Genomic DNA, 17,546 nt, shown 5'->3' with positions numbered 1-17,546 from the left:
TATGTCAGAAGTCCTGGAAGTTAGGATAACTCCTAGTCCAGAAATGGCAATATTTTTGGTGTCTGATCTGGGGGCAAAGGGGGGGGAGTGAGGTCGATATCCTGGTATCTCCTCCCTGGTGGCCCAGAGACGGATCTTGCTGAGATGGAGGGACTCTGAGCCCCTGAAGTCAGGTGTGTCGGTCAGCGATATAGTAGGGTTTCTCAGTCTGGGGAAAATCAAGTTCGCTCTGAGAGGATTAATGCAGGGATTCGCCTGGAGTTGACAGCCATTCATTGATTTCTTTAACAAAAATTGAACGTCAGCAGTAAGGGGGGAAAAGGGAAAAGGTGGGGGGCGGGGGAGGAAAACAGGAGGCAGGGTAATGTTAAATAAGGACAGGGAGCTTAGTATATGGGTAATTGAGGACAGGGTGTGAGAAGTGAGGGACGTGGTTGGGGGGTATTTTGTGCGTCGACCCGCGCGGTTGTTTTAGAAATGTCAATATGTTAAATTGTGAAAATTACAAATGCTTCAATAAAATATTCTCTTAAAAAAGGAAAATCCAACCACTGATTTTTTTTTTTGATATGGTTGCATGTAAATTTGCATATAGGTGTACAGTCAGTTTGAGGATTATCAAATATAAATAACTTCTAAACTTGCCACAACCCCAACATAATTTTACTATTAATTAATATAAGTAACATTTATTAAATACAGAGCAGACAATGTGACTGATGTAATTTGAAGAAGATCAAACACTGCGCACGTGACGAAACTTGCTGAATTAATAAAGTGCTGCAAATTAAGTTTTAAAATAAGCAAATTGTAGACCTAATTTAATAAATACTGACAAGTGTTGTGTGTTTCATTTGGAAGCTTTCATGTTAATGTCCAGTTGTACATATTTATCTTGTGGTTTAACATTTCCTTTTCTCAAATTAAATTAGCTGAAGTGAAACGTGCATTATAAGCTGCACCGCATGACTAACGTCTTGTTAGAGGATGATGCACTCCATTTCCAGGTGTTACAGCAGTTGTATTGGTTCCCTTGTTTTCGGTGCATCTTGCTATCTATAGTTTCTGTAGATTATGGGTGGAATTTTCCCATGCCCCTGCCGGTGGATTCAATGACCAGGGGAATTCTCCCATGAAGTTTGGTGGGAGGCCCAGAATTCGGTTTTGCATCAGTTTGAACTTTCACCATGAAAGACCAGAAAACCCATGGGAGGCTGGCATGAAATGGATTTACACCCTGCTGATGGGATGCCCCGTTATGGAATAGGCACAAAACGGTTGCATAATTGAGATCTGAGCCGGAGTATTGTGTTTTCCCACCAGCCTCCAGAGTGGGAAGCACTCCATTTTTGCACTGCGGTAATCCGTCCAGGATGGGAGAATTCCACCCGATGTAATTGAAACACATGAGATGAGTGCCAGCTAAGTGAGAGGACAGCTGTAATGTCTACCCATACAAATTCATTGTTTCGTCTAATTTTTAAAAAAAGGACTAGTGGCATAATGGCCTTTTGATTCTCAGCTGAAATCTGGCTTTGATGATTTAAAAAAAAATTTAGAGTACACAATTCATTTTTTCCAATTAAGGGGCAATTTAGAGTGGCCAATCCACCTACCCTGCACATCTTTGGGTTGTGGGGGCGAAACCCACGCAAACACTGGGAGAATGTGCAAACACGACACTGACAGTGACCCAGAGCCGGGATCGAACCTGGGGCCTCTGCGCCGTAAGGCAGCGGTGCTAACCACTGTGCTGCCTTGGCTTTGATAATTTGACTCAGCAAGCCAGAATATATATTTTGTGTGATAAAAGTCCAAGATCATTAAAGGGCCACCAGGTTACTGAAAATGGATGAAACAAGTTTATCCAACATTATATAAATTGCAGCAAACTCAAGCAATTATTTATTTCAATGAAAAGTTTGAAGAATTTTTCTTTTAGTGTTTAAGTATCACTTTGTTATATTGAGGCCAGAATTTATGTAAGTTGCTGTGTTTTATTCTTTCTCATTGAAGTTTGAATGTAAAATCAAGATGTGAACCCTCTGATTTTTTTTTTCCATGTCGTCCTTTTACCAACTTAGTCCTGGATCTTCTGACTTGTGATTGTCCATTTCACCATGTGCGTATTGGTTCAACAACATGGGACTTTTTTTTTGTTAAATTTAGAATACCTAATTCATTTCTTCCAATTAAGGGATAATTTAGCATAGCCAGTCCACCTACCCTGCACATCTTTGGGTTGTGGGGGTGAAACCCACGCAAACATGGGGAGAATGTGCAAACTCCACACGGGCAGTGACCCAGAGCTGGGTTCAAACCTGGGACCTCGGCGCCTTGTTCACAATGAAAGTGATGGAATTGGTCATGTGTGTGCTCACTCAGAAATTGAGCTCCAGGTCATTGAAATTTTCTCCAAAGTGTATGGCAAAATGGACCTTTCATTAAACACCCAAAAAACAAAGGGTCTCTTCTAACCAGCTCCCATAGCACACCTTCCCTGATAATTAAGATCATTGTCGAGATCCTGGAAAATGTGGTCCATTTTCCAGATCTAGGGAGCCTCCTTGATGAACGCAGACATGGATGACAATAATTCATCATCACCTTTGGTGTGCCAGCTCAGCAAACTGAGCAGGAGAGTACTCATGGACCAGGAACTTGCACCCAAGACTACGGTCATAGTTACTGGATGGCAGTGATCCCCATGTTCCCATATACGCGTGCTTCTGTGGGTTCTTTTATTTGAGGTGTTGCTGTAGGATGTTCAAATCTCTAAGTACTGGAGATACCGTCGGCGGTGCCTTCACAAGATCTTCCAAATCTAGTGGCAAGAGAAGTGGTCCAACAGCAGTGTCTTCTCCCAAGCCAATATGCCCAGCAGCTGGGCACGAATCACTCCACTTGCTCTGCTGGGTGGGACATGTTCCTACCATGACACCTTTAAGCAGTTACTCTACCTGGAGCTCGGTCAGCACAGGAGACTCAAAGATGGTGGAAATGCTTTTGGAAAGTCCTCAAAGCATCCCTGAAGAAGTCCAATGTCCTTGCTGGTTCATGGAGTCCTGACTATGACTGACTAAAATGGAGAAGTCTAATTCAGGCAGGCATCGATCACATCGACACCTCATTTGGAATGTGCAACGGTGAAGTAGAGACAGCAGATGGAGTTCAGAAACTTCCAAACAACCCTTCGAGCAACGCCTGCCGGGCATATGGCAGAGTCTGCAGATCGTGCACTAATTTATCAGCCATCTCAGAACCCATCAATTTGGAGTGGAAGCAAGTCGGGACTGACTGAGAAAGTGGGGAGCTATTTTGTTTTCTTCAAAACTTTCCCTTCAAACTGCGTCCTCCTCCTCTCCTCCTGAAGACCAGCTGCTCTGAAAATTGCCAATAGCTGGCTAATAGTGGGTGGTACAGTGGTTGGCACAGTTTCTTCACGGCTCTGGGGTCCCAGATTTCCGCACTGGGTCGCTGTCTGTGCGGAGTCTGCACGTTCTCCGTGTCTGCGTGTGTTTCCTCCGGGTGCTCCGGTTTCCTTCCACGGTCCAAAGATGTGCAGGTCCGGTGGATTGGCCATGATAAATTCCCCTTAGTGCCCAGAAAGGTGAGGTGGGGTTACTGGGTTACGGGGATAGGGTGGAGGTGCGGGCTTAAGTGGGGTGCTCTTTGGAGCCGGTGCCTATGTGATGGGTTGAACGGCCTCCTTCTGCACTGTAAATTCTATGATTCTATGCCTATTGTTATCTTTTGAATTTTGAGAAAATCTCTTCTGTGCCTTTTCAAGGCTGAGGAGATTATTTCTCCCTGCCATCCCAGCAATATCCCTTCTAGCTCTTACCCTTGTGAAACAGTGCTCTAATTATACAAGAATTTGGGTGTTGGAAAAGTACAGATTTATTCTAAACGGACATCTTCATTATTATGACATGAGCTGCAAGAGTCACCTGCTCTCCAGTAAGGACTAAGCAAATGTGTTGCTATAAAATTTGAAGGCAGCTGTATATTGATCTAAACCAGGGGTGGGCAAACTACGGCCCGCGGGCCGCATGCGGCCCACCAAAGGTCTTTATGCGGCCCACCAAGATCAAGTCATTTAAAAAAAAATATTTTAAAAAAAATTTTTTTTTAACATTTTTTTTTAATAAGGTTAATGTGGGGGGCTGTTGGGTTACTGGTATAGGGTGGCTACGTTGACTTGAGTAGGGTGATCATTGCTCGGCACAACATCGAGGGCCGAAGGGCCTGTTCTGTTCTGTGCTGTACTGTTCTATGTTCTATATGAGGCGCCCAGAATCATAACCGGGTGAAGCGCCATTTTTGAAAAGTAGAGATAAAGAGGGCTAAAGGCAGGATGCTGCCAGGGGAAGCGCTGAGGTATATGCCGCACGCTAATTGGTTACAACCGGGACTATTAATACTATGCGGCCCTTTAAAATTGTGAATTTTTGAATGTGGCCCTTGCACGGAAAAGTTTGCCCACCCCTGATCTAAACAAACCAGTAACCTGCTAATCAAGAATTTTAATTGATTTTGTTTTTAAGATCAAAGACTTATGATACGGTATTTCCACCCAGCCCTACAGAATATGAAACAAAACTTGAACGAAAAAAGTCCACATTCAATGTGAGTATTTTAATGTGCTCTAATCTTTTTTTGTCTTTCCTTCCCCTTTTGGTGTCTCCAGATTATGCAGCTGTGTGGGAATCTAGTTAACCTTTTTCTGACCTCTGCCACTTTTTTACTCCTGAGCTAAAATACCAAATGCTCAGAGATGACAATTTTTACATAAAAACATTTTGAACTTGTACGGAGAATCCAATATTGCACCATATTACATTTGTTACGGGCCAGGGTTTAGAAAACCCCAAAGTATATCATGAGAGTTCACCTGACCCACAACTTTTAATAGATTTTGGTTATGGGGAGCACAAGGGCCCACTTTACAAGTATGATGCAACCGAGATCTAAAAAGTATTTTTTATAAATATTTTTTTTAAAGTCTATTCTATGAATCCAGTTAACATTTTATAAACACACAGTAAACATTTTATCAACTACCAATCCTGATAACCCCCCCCCCCCCGCAAAAGATACAGTCCTCTATAGATAACCCTTAATAACCTTCCAAAAAAACATCCACAAGTTAAACCCTTTTTAAATAAAGACAGCAGGTTTAAATTCTCTACAGAAACAGGTATTACTTGGAAATCATCAAGTAATTTGGAGACATTCTTTAGATTGCAGAGAGAGATCATAACATCTTTTTGTTGTGAATGCAGCTCTCTAATTCTGAAAACAAAACTAAACGCACTGCAGCTCACAGCTCAAAACGAAAGTGACAGACAGACACAACCCAGCTCCACCCACACACTGACATCACTGCAGCTATTTGATAAACACCCATTTCTTAAAGGTACATCCACCTGACAACACCTACCAAATAGTTTTTTCCAAACTGTACCTCCTGGTATGTCCACTTCAGTAAGAGGTCAGTAAACTAATTAACGTGGAACGTGAAGCTGCAGGACTTCATCCCCCTTCCTACCTATGTCGTTAGTACCAATATGTACCATAACCTCTGCCTGTTTGCCTCCCCCTTCAGGATGCCCACTACCTGTTCTGAGACACCCTGACACCAGGGACGTAACATACCATCCTGGAGTCTCTTTCACTTCAACAAATGCACCTGTCTGTGCCCCTGACTATAGAGTCCCCTATGACTATTGTTCTCTGCACTTTGACCCTCCCTGCTGAACATCAGAGCCAGCAGTGGTGCCGCTGCTCTGGCTGCTTTGAACTCTGAGGTTCAAAGTTATTCTGGGTGGAAGGCAAGCTGAGAAGCAGTTTCTGAAGACGTGCAGCCAGAGGTTCTGCATTATTCCGACAGGGAATCTGGTCTCTTTCCTTAAAGTAGTCTCAAAATATCTCTTTCTCAAAGTGGAATATTCATCTTCTGTTCAACATGTTTTCCTGAGCGCTAACTGTATTTAAAAGTAGATTGGGATCTGAGATGGTTTCATTGTTTGAATGGGAGTAAAGATGACAGTTAAGGGGTTAATTGATTAGCATTGTTATTGTAAACTTTTTTTTGTATGGTGTTTAAGATATTTTATACTGTGTTAGTAATGTTTGTTCTAATATACCATATCCTATTTTGTGTGAAATCACTCCTGGAGCAAGGTGCCGTTTCCTCAGTCTTACACAATTAAAATAAAATATTAGTGTTTTTGTCGAGTATCCGAGCAACTGTTGGGGCCTGGTCCGGGATCATAATAGGACGCAGAATCCGGGGAGAAAATTGGAAATTGCAAAACTCACCAGCAAGATCACCATTTCCGATTTTCAACCCCTTAGTGGAATGAAGCGAAACATGCTGCAGGAACCCACAAACCTCATTTTAATATATTAGCGAGCACTCACTCAGAGACTTCCCGCTCACTGAATATTCAGCGGATGTCAGCGTGATATCACAGCAACCCCATTTACAACAAGTTGATATAAACGTGAACCTGGCGTCCTCCATTTGGGGACCGAGTGCTCAGGCGGCCATCAACATCCAGGGTATTAAATGCTCCGGGGCCACAGAGAATGAGAGGGACCTAGATAAGTTCAACTCTGGGCTCGGGGTGGAGTTCAGTTTTGCAATGATGGGGGGGGGTTAATTTGTGGGGAGTCACTTGCAGTCCTTATCCCTTCATGTCGGGGTGTCCCTAGGTTTAAAGAGGATTGAAGGCTGGCATATGGGCATCCCGTCCCGTGTCCTTGCTGGGTTTGAGTCCAGATTGCTGCTGAGGGAGTGCCCTTCCATAATGGAAGCTGAGGCTCCACATTGGGAGCAACTGAGTTCCATGAGTGACCATTCTGTAAGGGTGGAGTGGGAGATTCGGGAATGGGGTGCATATCTGCGTAATGAGGCCCAAGACCCCCTCCGGGGGGGGGGGGGGGGGGGGAGGAGGATGCCTGCAGTGCGATTTCCCACACTTGGGAAGCAAGTGTGAGGACAAAGGGGGAAAGCTGTCTGGAAGTTCAAATCCACTGGTCAGTAAGATTTGAGTGTCAGGAATTAGTTTAAGGGTGGATGGCTGTAGCTGATGGGGAGGTTGGCAACTCTGCAGCCCTTGTGACCTGGAAGAATGAGGGTGCCCTTTGGGCATGAGCTAATTGACACAGAGTCAATAAGATTAAGGAGGCAAGTGTGTGGCTCAAAGATTGATGTGGGAGGAATAGGTTTGAATTCATGGGACATTGGCACCAGTACTGAGGAAGAGGGGACCTGGTCCGACGGGAGGTTCTTCATCTGAATCATGCTGGGACCAGAATCCTGGCGAGTCATATAACTAGGGCTGTAGATAGGGCTTTAAACTAAATCGTGGTGGGGCGGGTTCAGTCGTATAGAGAATTAGAAAATCAAAGTTGAATGAGAGGGTAGAGATATAAATGTGCAAGGATATGTGTCCTATTCAAAAGAATGGGCAAAGGGGGTGGGGTTGCATTGTTAGTAAGGAATGAAGTTCAAGCGATATAGGATCAGAAGGCAGAGAATCTCCGGGTAGAGTTGAGGAATCGCAAAGGTAAAAAGACCCTGATGGGAGTTAGGTACAGGCCTCCGAGCAGTAGTCAGGATGTGAGGCAGAAAATAAAATGAGGAGAAAGAAACGGCAATATTGCAATAATCATGGGGGACTTCAATACACAGGTGGACTGGGAAAATCGGGTTGGTAATGGATCCCAAGAAATGGAATTTGTGGAATGTCTGAGATGTTTTTAGGAGCAGCTTCTGAAAGAGCCTACTAGGGAACAGGCAATTCTGATTTGGTGATGTGCAATGAGGCAGACTTGATTAGGGAACTTAAGGTGAAGGAATCCTTGGGGAGCAGTGACCACAATATGATGGAATTTACCTTGCAGTTTCAGAGGGAGAAGCTGGAATCCGATGTAACGGTACTACAATTAAATACGGGTATCTACAAAGACATGAGGGAGGAGCTGGCCAGAGTTCATTGGAAAAGGAGCCCAGCAGGGAAAACAGTGGAACTGCAATGGCAGAGGTTTTGGGGGGGGGTTATTAGGGAGGCACAACAGAAATTCAACACAAGTAGGAAGAAAAATGCTAAGGGGAGGACAAGGCATCCATGGCTGATGAAGTAAGTCAAGGACAGCATAAAAGAAAAAGCATACAAAGTGGCAAGGAGTAAGAAATGGCAGAGGAACTCCATGGTTACTTTGCATCAGTCTTCACGGTGGAAGATACCAGTGGGATGCCAGAGCTCCAGGAGAATCGGAAGCACAGACGAGTGTAGTGGCCATCACTCTGGGGAAACTGACAGGTCTGAAGGTGGATAAATCATCTGGACCGGATGGACTACACCCCAGAGTTCTAAGAGAGATAGCTGAGGAAATTGTGGAGGCATGGGTGGTGATCTTTCGCGAATCACTGGAGGTAAGGAGGATTGCAGAGGACTGTGAAGTGGCTAATGTAACACCACTGTTTAAGAAGGGAGGGAGGCAGAAGACGGGAAATTATAGGCCGGTTAGCTTGACTTCAGTCATTGGTAAGATTTTAGAGTCAATTATTAAAGATGAGATCACAGAGTACTTAGAAGTGAGTGATAAAATAGGACTGATTCAACACGGCTTTGTCAAGGGGAGATCGTGTCTGACAAATCTGTTAGATTTCTTTGAGGATTAACAAGGAAGTTAGACAAAGGAGAATCCATGGACGTGATTTATTTAGATTTCCGGAAGGTCTTTGACAAAGTGCCACATAGGAGACTGTTAAATAGGTTAAGAGCCCATGGTGTTATGGGTAAGATTCTGGCATGGATAGAGGATTGGCTGACTGGCAGAAGGTAGAGAGTGGGGAAAAGGGGTCTTTTTCAAGATGGCAGCCAGTGACTAGTGGTGTGCCTCAGGGGTCAGTGATGGGACACAACCTTTCACAATATACATTAACCATTTGGAAGAAGGGGATTGAAGACACTTGCTAAGTTTGCAAATGATACAAAGATATGTAGAGGGAGAGGTAATATTGAGGAAGCAGGGGGGCTATAGAAGGACTTTGATAGGCTAGGAGAGTGGACAAAAAAGTGGCAGATGGAATAAAATGTGGAATACAATGTGGAAAAGTGTAAAGGTTATGCACTTTGGAAGGATGTTTAGGAAATCAAGCACGAAGGGACTTGGGAGTCCTTGTTCAAGATTCTCTCAAGGTTAACGTGCAGGTTTAGTCGGCAGTGAGAAAGGCAAATGTAATGTTAGCATTCATGTCGAGAGGGCTAGAGTACAAGAGCAGGGATGTACTTCTGAGGCTGTACAACGCTCTGGTCAGACCCCATTTGAAGTATTGTGAGCAGTTTTGGGCCCAGTATCTAAGGAAGGATGCGCTGGCCTTTAAACTAGTGTAGAGGAGGTTGATGAGAATGATCCCTGGAGTGAAAAGCTTGTCATATGAGGAACGGTTAAGGACTGTTCTCTGTTCTCGTTGGAATTTTGAAGGATATAGGGGATCTTATCGAAATTACAGGATACTGTGTGTCCTGGATAGAGTATACGTGGAGAGGATGTTTCCACTTGTAGGGCAAGCTAGAACCAGAGAACACAATCTCAGACTAAAGGGACAATCCTTTAAAACCGTGATGAGGAGGAATTTCTTCAGCCAGAGGGTGGTGAATCTGTGGAACTCTTTGCCGCAGAAGGCTGTGGTGGCCGAATCACTGAGTGTCTCTAAAACAGAGATAGATAGGTTCTTGATTGTTAAGGGGTTATGGGGAGAAGGCAGAAGAATAGGGATGAGAAAAATATCAGCCATGATTGAATGACGGAGCAGGCTCGATGGGCCGAGTGGCCTAATTCTTCTTCTGTGGTCTTATGATGAGCTTGACTTGGTAATTGTAGTCTTTACACAAATCAGGTGTACCTTGTCTGCCACAAGGAACCCATTGCCTGATCAGCTGCCTCGCCCTTCCTTGACTAGTCAATTGCACCACTTAAATCAGCAGAACTAAATTTCAATGCCACTGATTGGGGTCACGTTCTTCGCCGTTCATCTGTGACCCTGCCTACTAAATCTCATCAAGGTGCAGGGGGGAGGGTGTGGGTGACAGATGTGGCACCTCTTTTATGCTGATGTCTGAGAATTCTCCCTCTGAGCTACTCGGGTCTGTAGTGTCCAGAGGGTGTGAGAATGGTCTAAGTTGGTCAACTGATTGCCCTGCAAGGGAAGGGAGTTGGCATCAGCACATGACGGGGGATAAATGAAGAGCGAATGCTTTGTGATGCTTGAACTATGACTGTGTCTTGAGGGTTCTCCCTCTTGTCTGGTGCCCCTTCTATGCAGGTGTGGTCATGCTCTGTGCCAATCAACAGAAGGACCTTTTTTTCCCCTTGAGGGCATGAGGCATCTAGGTTTCGGCTTGACTCCGGCTGGCTACGCCTGCTCACAGCTGTTTCTGCACAAGTTTGTCCTGCAGTGCGACAGATGGGGAGAGTGTAGGTGGGTGTCCTGCCAATTCAGATGGTGGTAAGGTATGGCATGTGGAAGCAGGGATGTGAGGAGCAGAGTAGCTACTGGTGGAGGGTGGGGAACAATGGGAATTGAGGAGGGGGTGCGGGCAGAGAGTCCATGATGGGTGTATGCACCGTGAGGCGGCTAGGTTAGAGATCACCTTGGATGTGTGAGGGGGTGCAGCGAGACACTGGAGGAGGCAGATTTACCCTGGCCATGTGAAGAAGGTAATTTATCATCTTGCAGCTCTGGTGATCTGCGCTCTTCTGGGCCGGGATTCTCCCCTACCCGGTGGGGCGGGGGGTCCTGGCGTAGCGGAGTAGCGCCAACCACTCTGGCGTCGGGCCTCCCCAAAGGTGCGGAATTCTCCGCACCTTTGGTGGCTAGGCCCGCGCCGGAGTGGTTGGCGCCACGCCGAAGTGGTTGGCGCCACGCCGACTGGTGCCAAAACTGGCGCCAGCTGCCTTTGACGCCCGGGGCTGTCCGAAAGGCCTTCACCGGTTCGCTCATGCGCCGGTGCGTCAGCTGCCGCTGACGTCACCACCGGCGCATGCGCGCTGGAGGATTCTCTTCTGCCATGGTAGAGGCCGTGGCGGCAGCGGAAGAAAAAGTGTGCCCCCACGGCACTGGCCCGCCCGCCGATCGGTGGGCCCCGATCACGGGTCAGGCCACCGTGGGGGCCCCCCCCGGGTGGCCCGCGCGCGCCGCTAATCCCGCCGCCACCAGAGGTGGTTGAAACCACGGCAGCAGGAGAGGCCTCTCAGCGGCGGGACTTCGGGCCGGATAATCGCCGCGGGGGGCTCGCCGATCGGCGCAGAGGGCACGCTGATCGGCGGGGCGTGATTCTCGCCCCCACCAATTCCCGGGTGGCGGAGAATTTCTGCCACAGCAGGGGCGGGATTTTCAGCGGTCCCGGGCGATTCTCTGACCCTGCGGGGGGTCGGAGAATTTCGCCCCTGAAGTGAGCTGGCACTGGAAAAGGCTGCCACTGCCTCCCAGGTGGGGGTGGTCACTTTGCTGGAAGGATGTTTGCGTGACTGTGGATCGAGAAGGGCCTGTACTGTGCTGTTATGTTCTATGTTCTAACATCCTGCCTCTGCTGCACACCATCCAAAAGTTTGATCAGGGTTCCCTCTGACAATCTAGGCACAGGCTTCCTGGTAGCCATCCCCTCATAGATCTGGAACAAGTGCTGGACAAGCATTCGTATGGAAATCCCCACTCGTTGCAGAGATTGTTATCCCAGGTCGAACAAATCAGTGGGAGGCTGCCACGGGCACAGCATGGATTTCATGTAGGGGGGAAAATAATTTGTTAAGGAAACTCTATATTCCTTACCATTTCCTGCCGCCGGCAGGATTCGCACTGGTTTTTACACTGGAACTGTCACTTACCAAATTAAGATTCTGCCCAATGTCTGTGATATGATGAAAGGCAGGCAGAGATTAAATGCCAAAATGGTGCAAGACTAAATTACCAACTAAATCATTACTAAAAATAGTGAAAAGAGCTGCTTATCTGCCATCCTTTGTAGAATGGAAAGAAAAAGAAAACTGGGACATATTGGAAATTAGTTTTCTTAATTTGGAGTACCCAATTATTTCCAATTGAGGGACAATTTTAGTGTGGCCAATCCACCTAACCTGCACATCTTTGGGTTGTGGGGGTGACACCCACGCAGACACAAGGAGAATGTATCACAGACAGTGACCCAGGGCTGGGTCGAACCTGGGTCCTCAGTGCCGTAGGCAGCAGTGCTAACCACTGTGCCACCGTGCTGCCCTGGAAACATTGGAAATTAGTATAACCAAATAACAACTGCTTTCATGTATTCCTCTTTAATTTGGAGGAGCAGAGAGGAGGAGATGTACATGTGATTATTTACTTTTTGTCTTTTGTTTTAAGCCTTCGAAGACTAATGCAACCTACCACAAGCTCTTTAAGCATGTTGAAAAGGATGAATTCTTAAAGCAAAGTAAGTGGACAACTCCCCTTTTGTAACTGACCAATTGTTATAAATTCCCAAATAGGTGACTGGCTCAACACGTGCACAATTCCTCCTTCCAAGTAAAGGTGAGGTCGCTCCCTTCACACTAAGAAAAGATCAAATTTACAATCTGCATAATTACTACCCTGTGCTGCTTTTGTTACAGTATCTGGTTCCATGGGCGCTGGGTGTTTCTAGGTACCTTGTCTTAAGTGACTATTATGAATCCAAATAGTGCACTTTAAAGCCTATTCAATCATTGTGGGGTCACATAAATTTAATCCTGCCTTTCATTGCTGGCAGAGCTGCACTTCAGCTGGAGTCATTGGATAAATCAAGAGTTATAAACCTTGGTTTTCCCTTCTTTCTACCCCTACCGCTAACTCCAAGCTCAGCGGCATGGAACCAATTTCTCTGTTGCTACTGCAGCTCTCAGCCTACCAGCTAACTCAGCACTGCCAGCAACTGGAAAACTATTTAAGATCACCAACACAAAGCCTGATCAATTTGGGTATAAGTGTTTTGGAAGTGCTTGCACTTTTTCTTTTAAGCAAAAAAAGTCCAAGTCCTATGCTGTATCAAATTATAGCATTTTTGATGATTTAAGAAGCAAAAGTAACCTTTCTTCTAAATACCGGCACTAATTTTATTTGTAGGTTTTACATGTGCTTTACAAAAGGACATACTATACCAAGGGAAATTGTTTGTGTCTGAAAACTGGATTTGCTTTAATTCCAAAGTTTTTGGAAGAGATATTAAGGTATGTATATCGGGGAGAAAAGAAGGCTTTGCCAGACCTGGCCATTATGACTATATTTAATTGGAAATGTCATGTAAACCTTTATCTTGAGCAAGGAATTTAGTGGCCTGATTCTGCATCAGATTTTTTTTTTAATGGGTGAAGATCATTGAGGAAAATTTAAGCCTAGCATTCTAAAATTGTTAACAGTTGCATTATCTTCCATTTTAAGCTTTGCATTCTGGTAAGTCATTGTATTTCTTTGGAAAGATACACTTAGCTCCTTAGCTTTGGGTTTTCCCATAGCTGTCTGCCTTGTCAAAAATTTTGAATAATCCCAAAAGATGTAAGGAATAATTTTGAACCGTCCTGCTCCCGGGATGGAACCTTGCTAGATCGGTGCACAGGTTGGAGATGGGACCTTTTTCCAGTATTTGGATTTTAAAGTGCAATTGTGTAATTTTCTATAACTCTGAAGTATCTAGGTGGCGCAGTGATTATCACTGCTACCTCAAGGCGCTGAGGTCCCAGGTTCGATCCCGGCCCTGGATCACTGTCCGTGTGGAGTTTGCACATTCTCCCCGTGTTTGCGTGGGTCTCGCCCCCACAACCTAAAAGATGTGCAGGGTAGGTGGATTGGCCACGCTAAATTGCCCCTTAATTGGAAAAGAAAAACTGGATGTTCTAAATTTATAAAACAAAACTAAGTAGCACAGAATCAGAGAAGTATGAAGTATCACAGAATCAGAAGAATTGAAAGCTGGCATGAGATGAATTTACAGTTTCTAACATTTTTTTACATTGCTTTTTAGATTGCGATACCTGCCTTTACTGTGACTCAGATTAAGAAACAGAAAACTGCCTTGCTGGTACCAAATGCTCTATGCATATCAACAGAAATCGAGAAGGTGAGTATCTAGTCATGCAACAAATTCTGCCACTTGTACAGCAAGTCTTAATAAGATCTTAATAATGTTCTTAAACTTTTTTTGTTGCAGTTTATGTTTGTTTCATTGCTGTCCAGAGATGCAACCTATAAGCTTCTGAAATCTGTGTGTATGCATCTGGAGGTGAGTCCAAGTAATTGATAAGATTATGGATCAGATTATTTTTCTTTTTAAGAGGGTATCAGAAAAAGAATGTCAGGATTTTCATCTGGTTCATTACCTGGTTCCATGGCTATAGTGCTTTTCAACCTTTAACTCAGCCATTCTTGTGGTTGGTAGCTGCCTGTCCATCGAGCACCTTCCTGACTCCATCAGATATCCTAATATGTTGGGCAACTTGGAAGTTCTGGACCGGCACATGTGCATTTCCAGCAAGAGTGGAGCAAATAAATTTTCTGCAGATTCTTGCTGCATTGTTTGTGGGCCCACAAGGTTGAGTTAATAGTTCTGTGTATAAAAAAACATCTACTTCCCCTTTTGTATTGATTTGCATTGTGAATCTGGTCTGTAACTTTGAACTGCCTCAAGAACTTTCATCCAGGGATCCTGATTGACAAGTATTAGAGGCCCACCCTTAAAACGGCATTTCCAGCCGAGATGTAAAGGCCCTGCTGAACTCGGCATCTGCCTCCGATTGTGCCCTCTCTGACCAACCCCCAGGAGTTCAGTACCAAAGATTTTCTGAGCACATTGAAATAGTGTGACGAATAAACGGCAGGCATGAAATGAGCTCACCGGAGGATGAGGTTACACATTTTTGCTGAAAAGGACTCCTGAGCTGTTCAATAGGGTATCCTGCAGAAGCACGCTGATAAAAATGCAGAACAAAATGCTTGGTGCTTTGGGAAGCCTGCCAGAAAATCTGTGTGATCAGTGTCAAGGAGCACAGAGCAGTCCAGCACTAATTTGGCACTAGGCTTTGCTCAGAGCTTGGAACCTGTTCTTTCCAACATGGACGTGGTGGCCAACTCCAACAATGTACTTGTGGAGCCAACCATGATGCTGGAGCTTGCATTGTAGCACATGCAGCTTCCACTAAATGTCTGAATGCTGCAGTGGAAGCTCCGAATGAATTCCTGCAAGGTCAGCTTGGGGCCATGCAGTCTCAAACTGGTAGGATGGCTGTGGATTAGTGTTCAAAAGGCCTTGCAGAGTGTCACATGATTGCCTGCAATAGATTACTAGGTTCACCTGAGGCACTGCATCCAGGGGAGTGGCAGTGGCTTGGTTCGCTGTCCTCTCTTAGGATGACCACATTCATCCTCCTACCACTGACGGGCTGCCACTGTCTCAGGTTGCTTCCACCTAGCAGTTCAGGCATGTCTTCTAGGTGCATCCTTCTTGGCCATCTGCAGTCTCATCCTCTCAGTCACGCTACAGTCATGCAATGCACCATAAGAGCACTTGGAAAATAAAAGGTACAGAGAAGGCAGGCACTTGAGGATTACACATGGGTGATTAGGTGATATTTGTATGCAATATTGATTTTGATTTATAAACTCGGGAGTATTTATTTTGTGATATTAGCATTGTGACCAGGACACTTCATGGTGAATGAGGTTGCAGTCACCTGAGGTCTTATTTCCTGCTCCTCATCCTTGCTCGCCTTCCACTCCTGAATTGCTCACTATATAGTTGGGAGCAAGGACTGTTCCGACATCCATTCTGTGGGATAGTGTAGGGTAGATGGATTGGCCACCTACATTGCCCCTTAATTGGAAAAAAAAGAATGGGGACTCTAAAACTGTTTTTTTTTAAATCAGCATCATGAGGTCATCATCAAATCGGATTATCTGGTTTTTTTATGTTGATTTGAAGGAATCTTGATTTAACTTCTCTAAGTGCCAGCCTTGGTTTCATTGTACCAAGTCCTAGAGTGGGATTTGCAACTGGGACCTCATGATGCTGATTCAATCAAAGTATTTCATGGTGAGGGTTATTCTGGAGATTACTTCTTCTGGCTAAAAGTATGCAAAACTTCCAATCCTCGTTTAAATCCACTTCCATCTGGTTCCTTCAGTGTGAATGTGAGTTGTGTGGTGAACAATAGAGACTGGTACTGGTGTTCTCGCTCGCGCTTAAGTCATTAAAAATTAACATGTGACGGCACCAGTGGGTCAGCAATGGCTCAACTGGTCGCAGTCTTGCCTCTGAACTATAAGTTCCCAGTTGCAAATCCCACTCCAAGGGTTGGTGCAATAAAACCAAGGCTGGCACTTGAGAAGTTAAACCAAGGTTCCATCAATCAACATCAGGAAAAACAGATAATCTGATCATTATTGTTTTGCTTTTAATACAGTTTTAGAGTACCCAATTCATTTTTTTCCCCCAATTTAACGTGGCCAATCCACCTACCCTGCGCGTCTTTGAGTTGTGTGGGTCTCAGACAGGGGAGAATGTGCAAACTCCACATGGATAGTGACTCGGGGCCGGGATCTAACCCGGGTCCTCGGGGTTATGAGGCAGCATCGTTATCACATTATTAACCACATTCGTAATAATAAAAAACATTGGCAAAATACAAATTTTTGTTCATGGTGCTGATACAACCAAAACAGAACTTTTATTTTGGTTTGGTCAGTAGGTAACCACTGAATCTTTGTACCATTTGTGTATTTTAATGCCAAGTCTCTTGATAATGTGCTACGTTTCTGGAGCTCTGCAACTTGCAGATTTCTGCATTTATTTGTGGAGTTTGGCGCCAGATGTTACAGTCCAATTTATTCTGAACGCTGATAGAAATAACACTGATAGGAATGAGGCTCACACGTAATCCCGGCCATTATACCTATTTCTAATTATAACATTGGGAAAAATTAAATTTTGCTCTTTGCTATTTTATTAAACTTGTACCATTAAAGGTAAGGGCATGGGTACTTGCTATTTTGGCACTTTTGCGGAACAAACAAACATGCTATTGTGTTCTTCTATCTAGCTTGAGGAAAACCGTTTCATCTCTGCACAACGATATTCTGACAAGTGTTGTACTTTTTCATAGGTTAGATCGGATGATCTCAGTCCAAACCCATCCTCTCTTGAAAATAGTTTTAGAGCTGAGCGTCCAATATCTTTGCCTCTGGTAAGTGGAAACTAATACCCCCTGAATGGATCTTTTATATGTTTTAATTCGGAGCATCATGACTTGTGAAATTTAGCTGTACTGATATAAGGAGCTGGTTATTACATTTATATTGAATAACAGTGATGTATAGGAGATCTTTCTTGAGTGTTTTGGTGTATATTTTCAAGTGTTAAGTTGGAGAGACGTGTAGCATAACAACCAATTGAGGGAATTTTCCAGAGAAGCCTCGTAAAAATAATTTCAAACCTTACTCTGGTAAAATGTAAAAATTATCACAGGAA

At 44.6% G+C, this 17,546-nt stretch overlaps 1 protein-coding gene across 6 annotated transcripts in view; it reads left to right on the top strand.

The window, feature by feature from the left end:
• LOC119970409 (GRAM domain-containing protein 2B) overlaps window positions 1-17,546 on the top strand; it is a 165,374-nt gene that overhangs the window by 129,231 nt on the left and 18,597 nt on the right. For all 6 annotated transcript variants that reach the window (XM_038804986.1, XM_038804985.1, XM_038804981.1 and 3 more), the window contains 6 exons: window positions 4,548-4,629; window positions 12,416-12,485; window positions 13,154-13,257; window positions 14,049-14,144; window positions 14,235-14,306; window positions 17,182-17,262. In XM_038804986.1, the coding sequence (XP_038660914.1) occupies window positions 4,548-4,629; window positions 12,416-12,485; window positions 13,154-13,257; window positions 14,049-14,144; window positions 14,235-14,306; window positions 17,182-17,262 (505 nt within the window). The remainder of the gene's footprint in view (window positions 1-4,547; window positions 4,630-12,415; window positions 12,486-13,153; window positions 13,258-14,048; window positions 14,145-14,234; window positions 14,307-17,181; window positions 17,263-17,546) is intronic.

Source organism: Scyliorhinus canicula, chromosome 8, assembly GCF_902713615.1.
Source record: "Scyliorhinus canicula chromosome 8, sScyCan1.1, whole genome shotgun sequence".
In the NCBI taxonomy this organism is placed as follows: Eukaryota; Metazoa; Chordata; class Chondrichthyes; order Carcharhiniformes; family Scyliorhinidae; genus Scyliorhinus; species Scyliorhinus canicula.
Note: the sequence above shows the minus strand (reverse complement) of the source record. Positions and strands in the feature narration are given on the sequence as shown.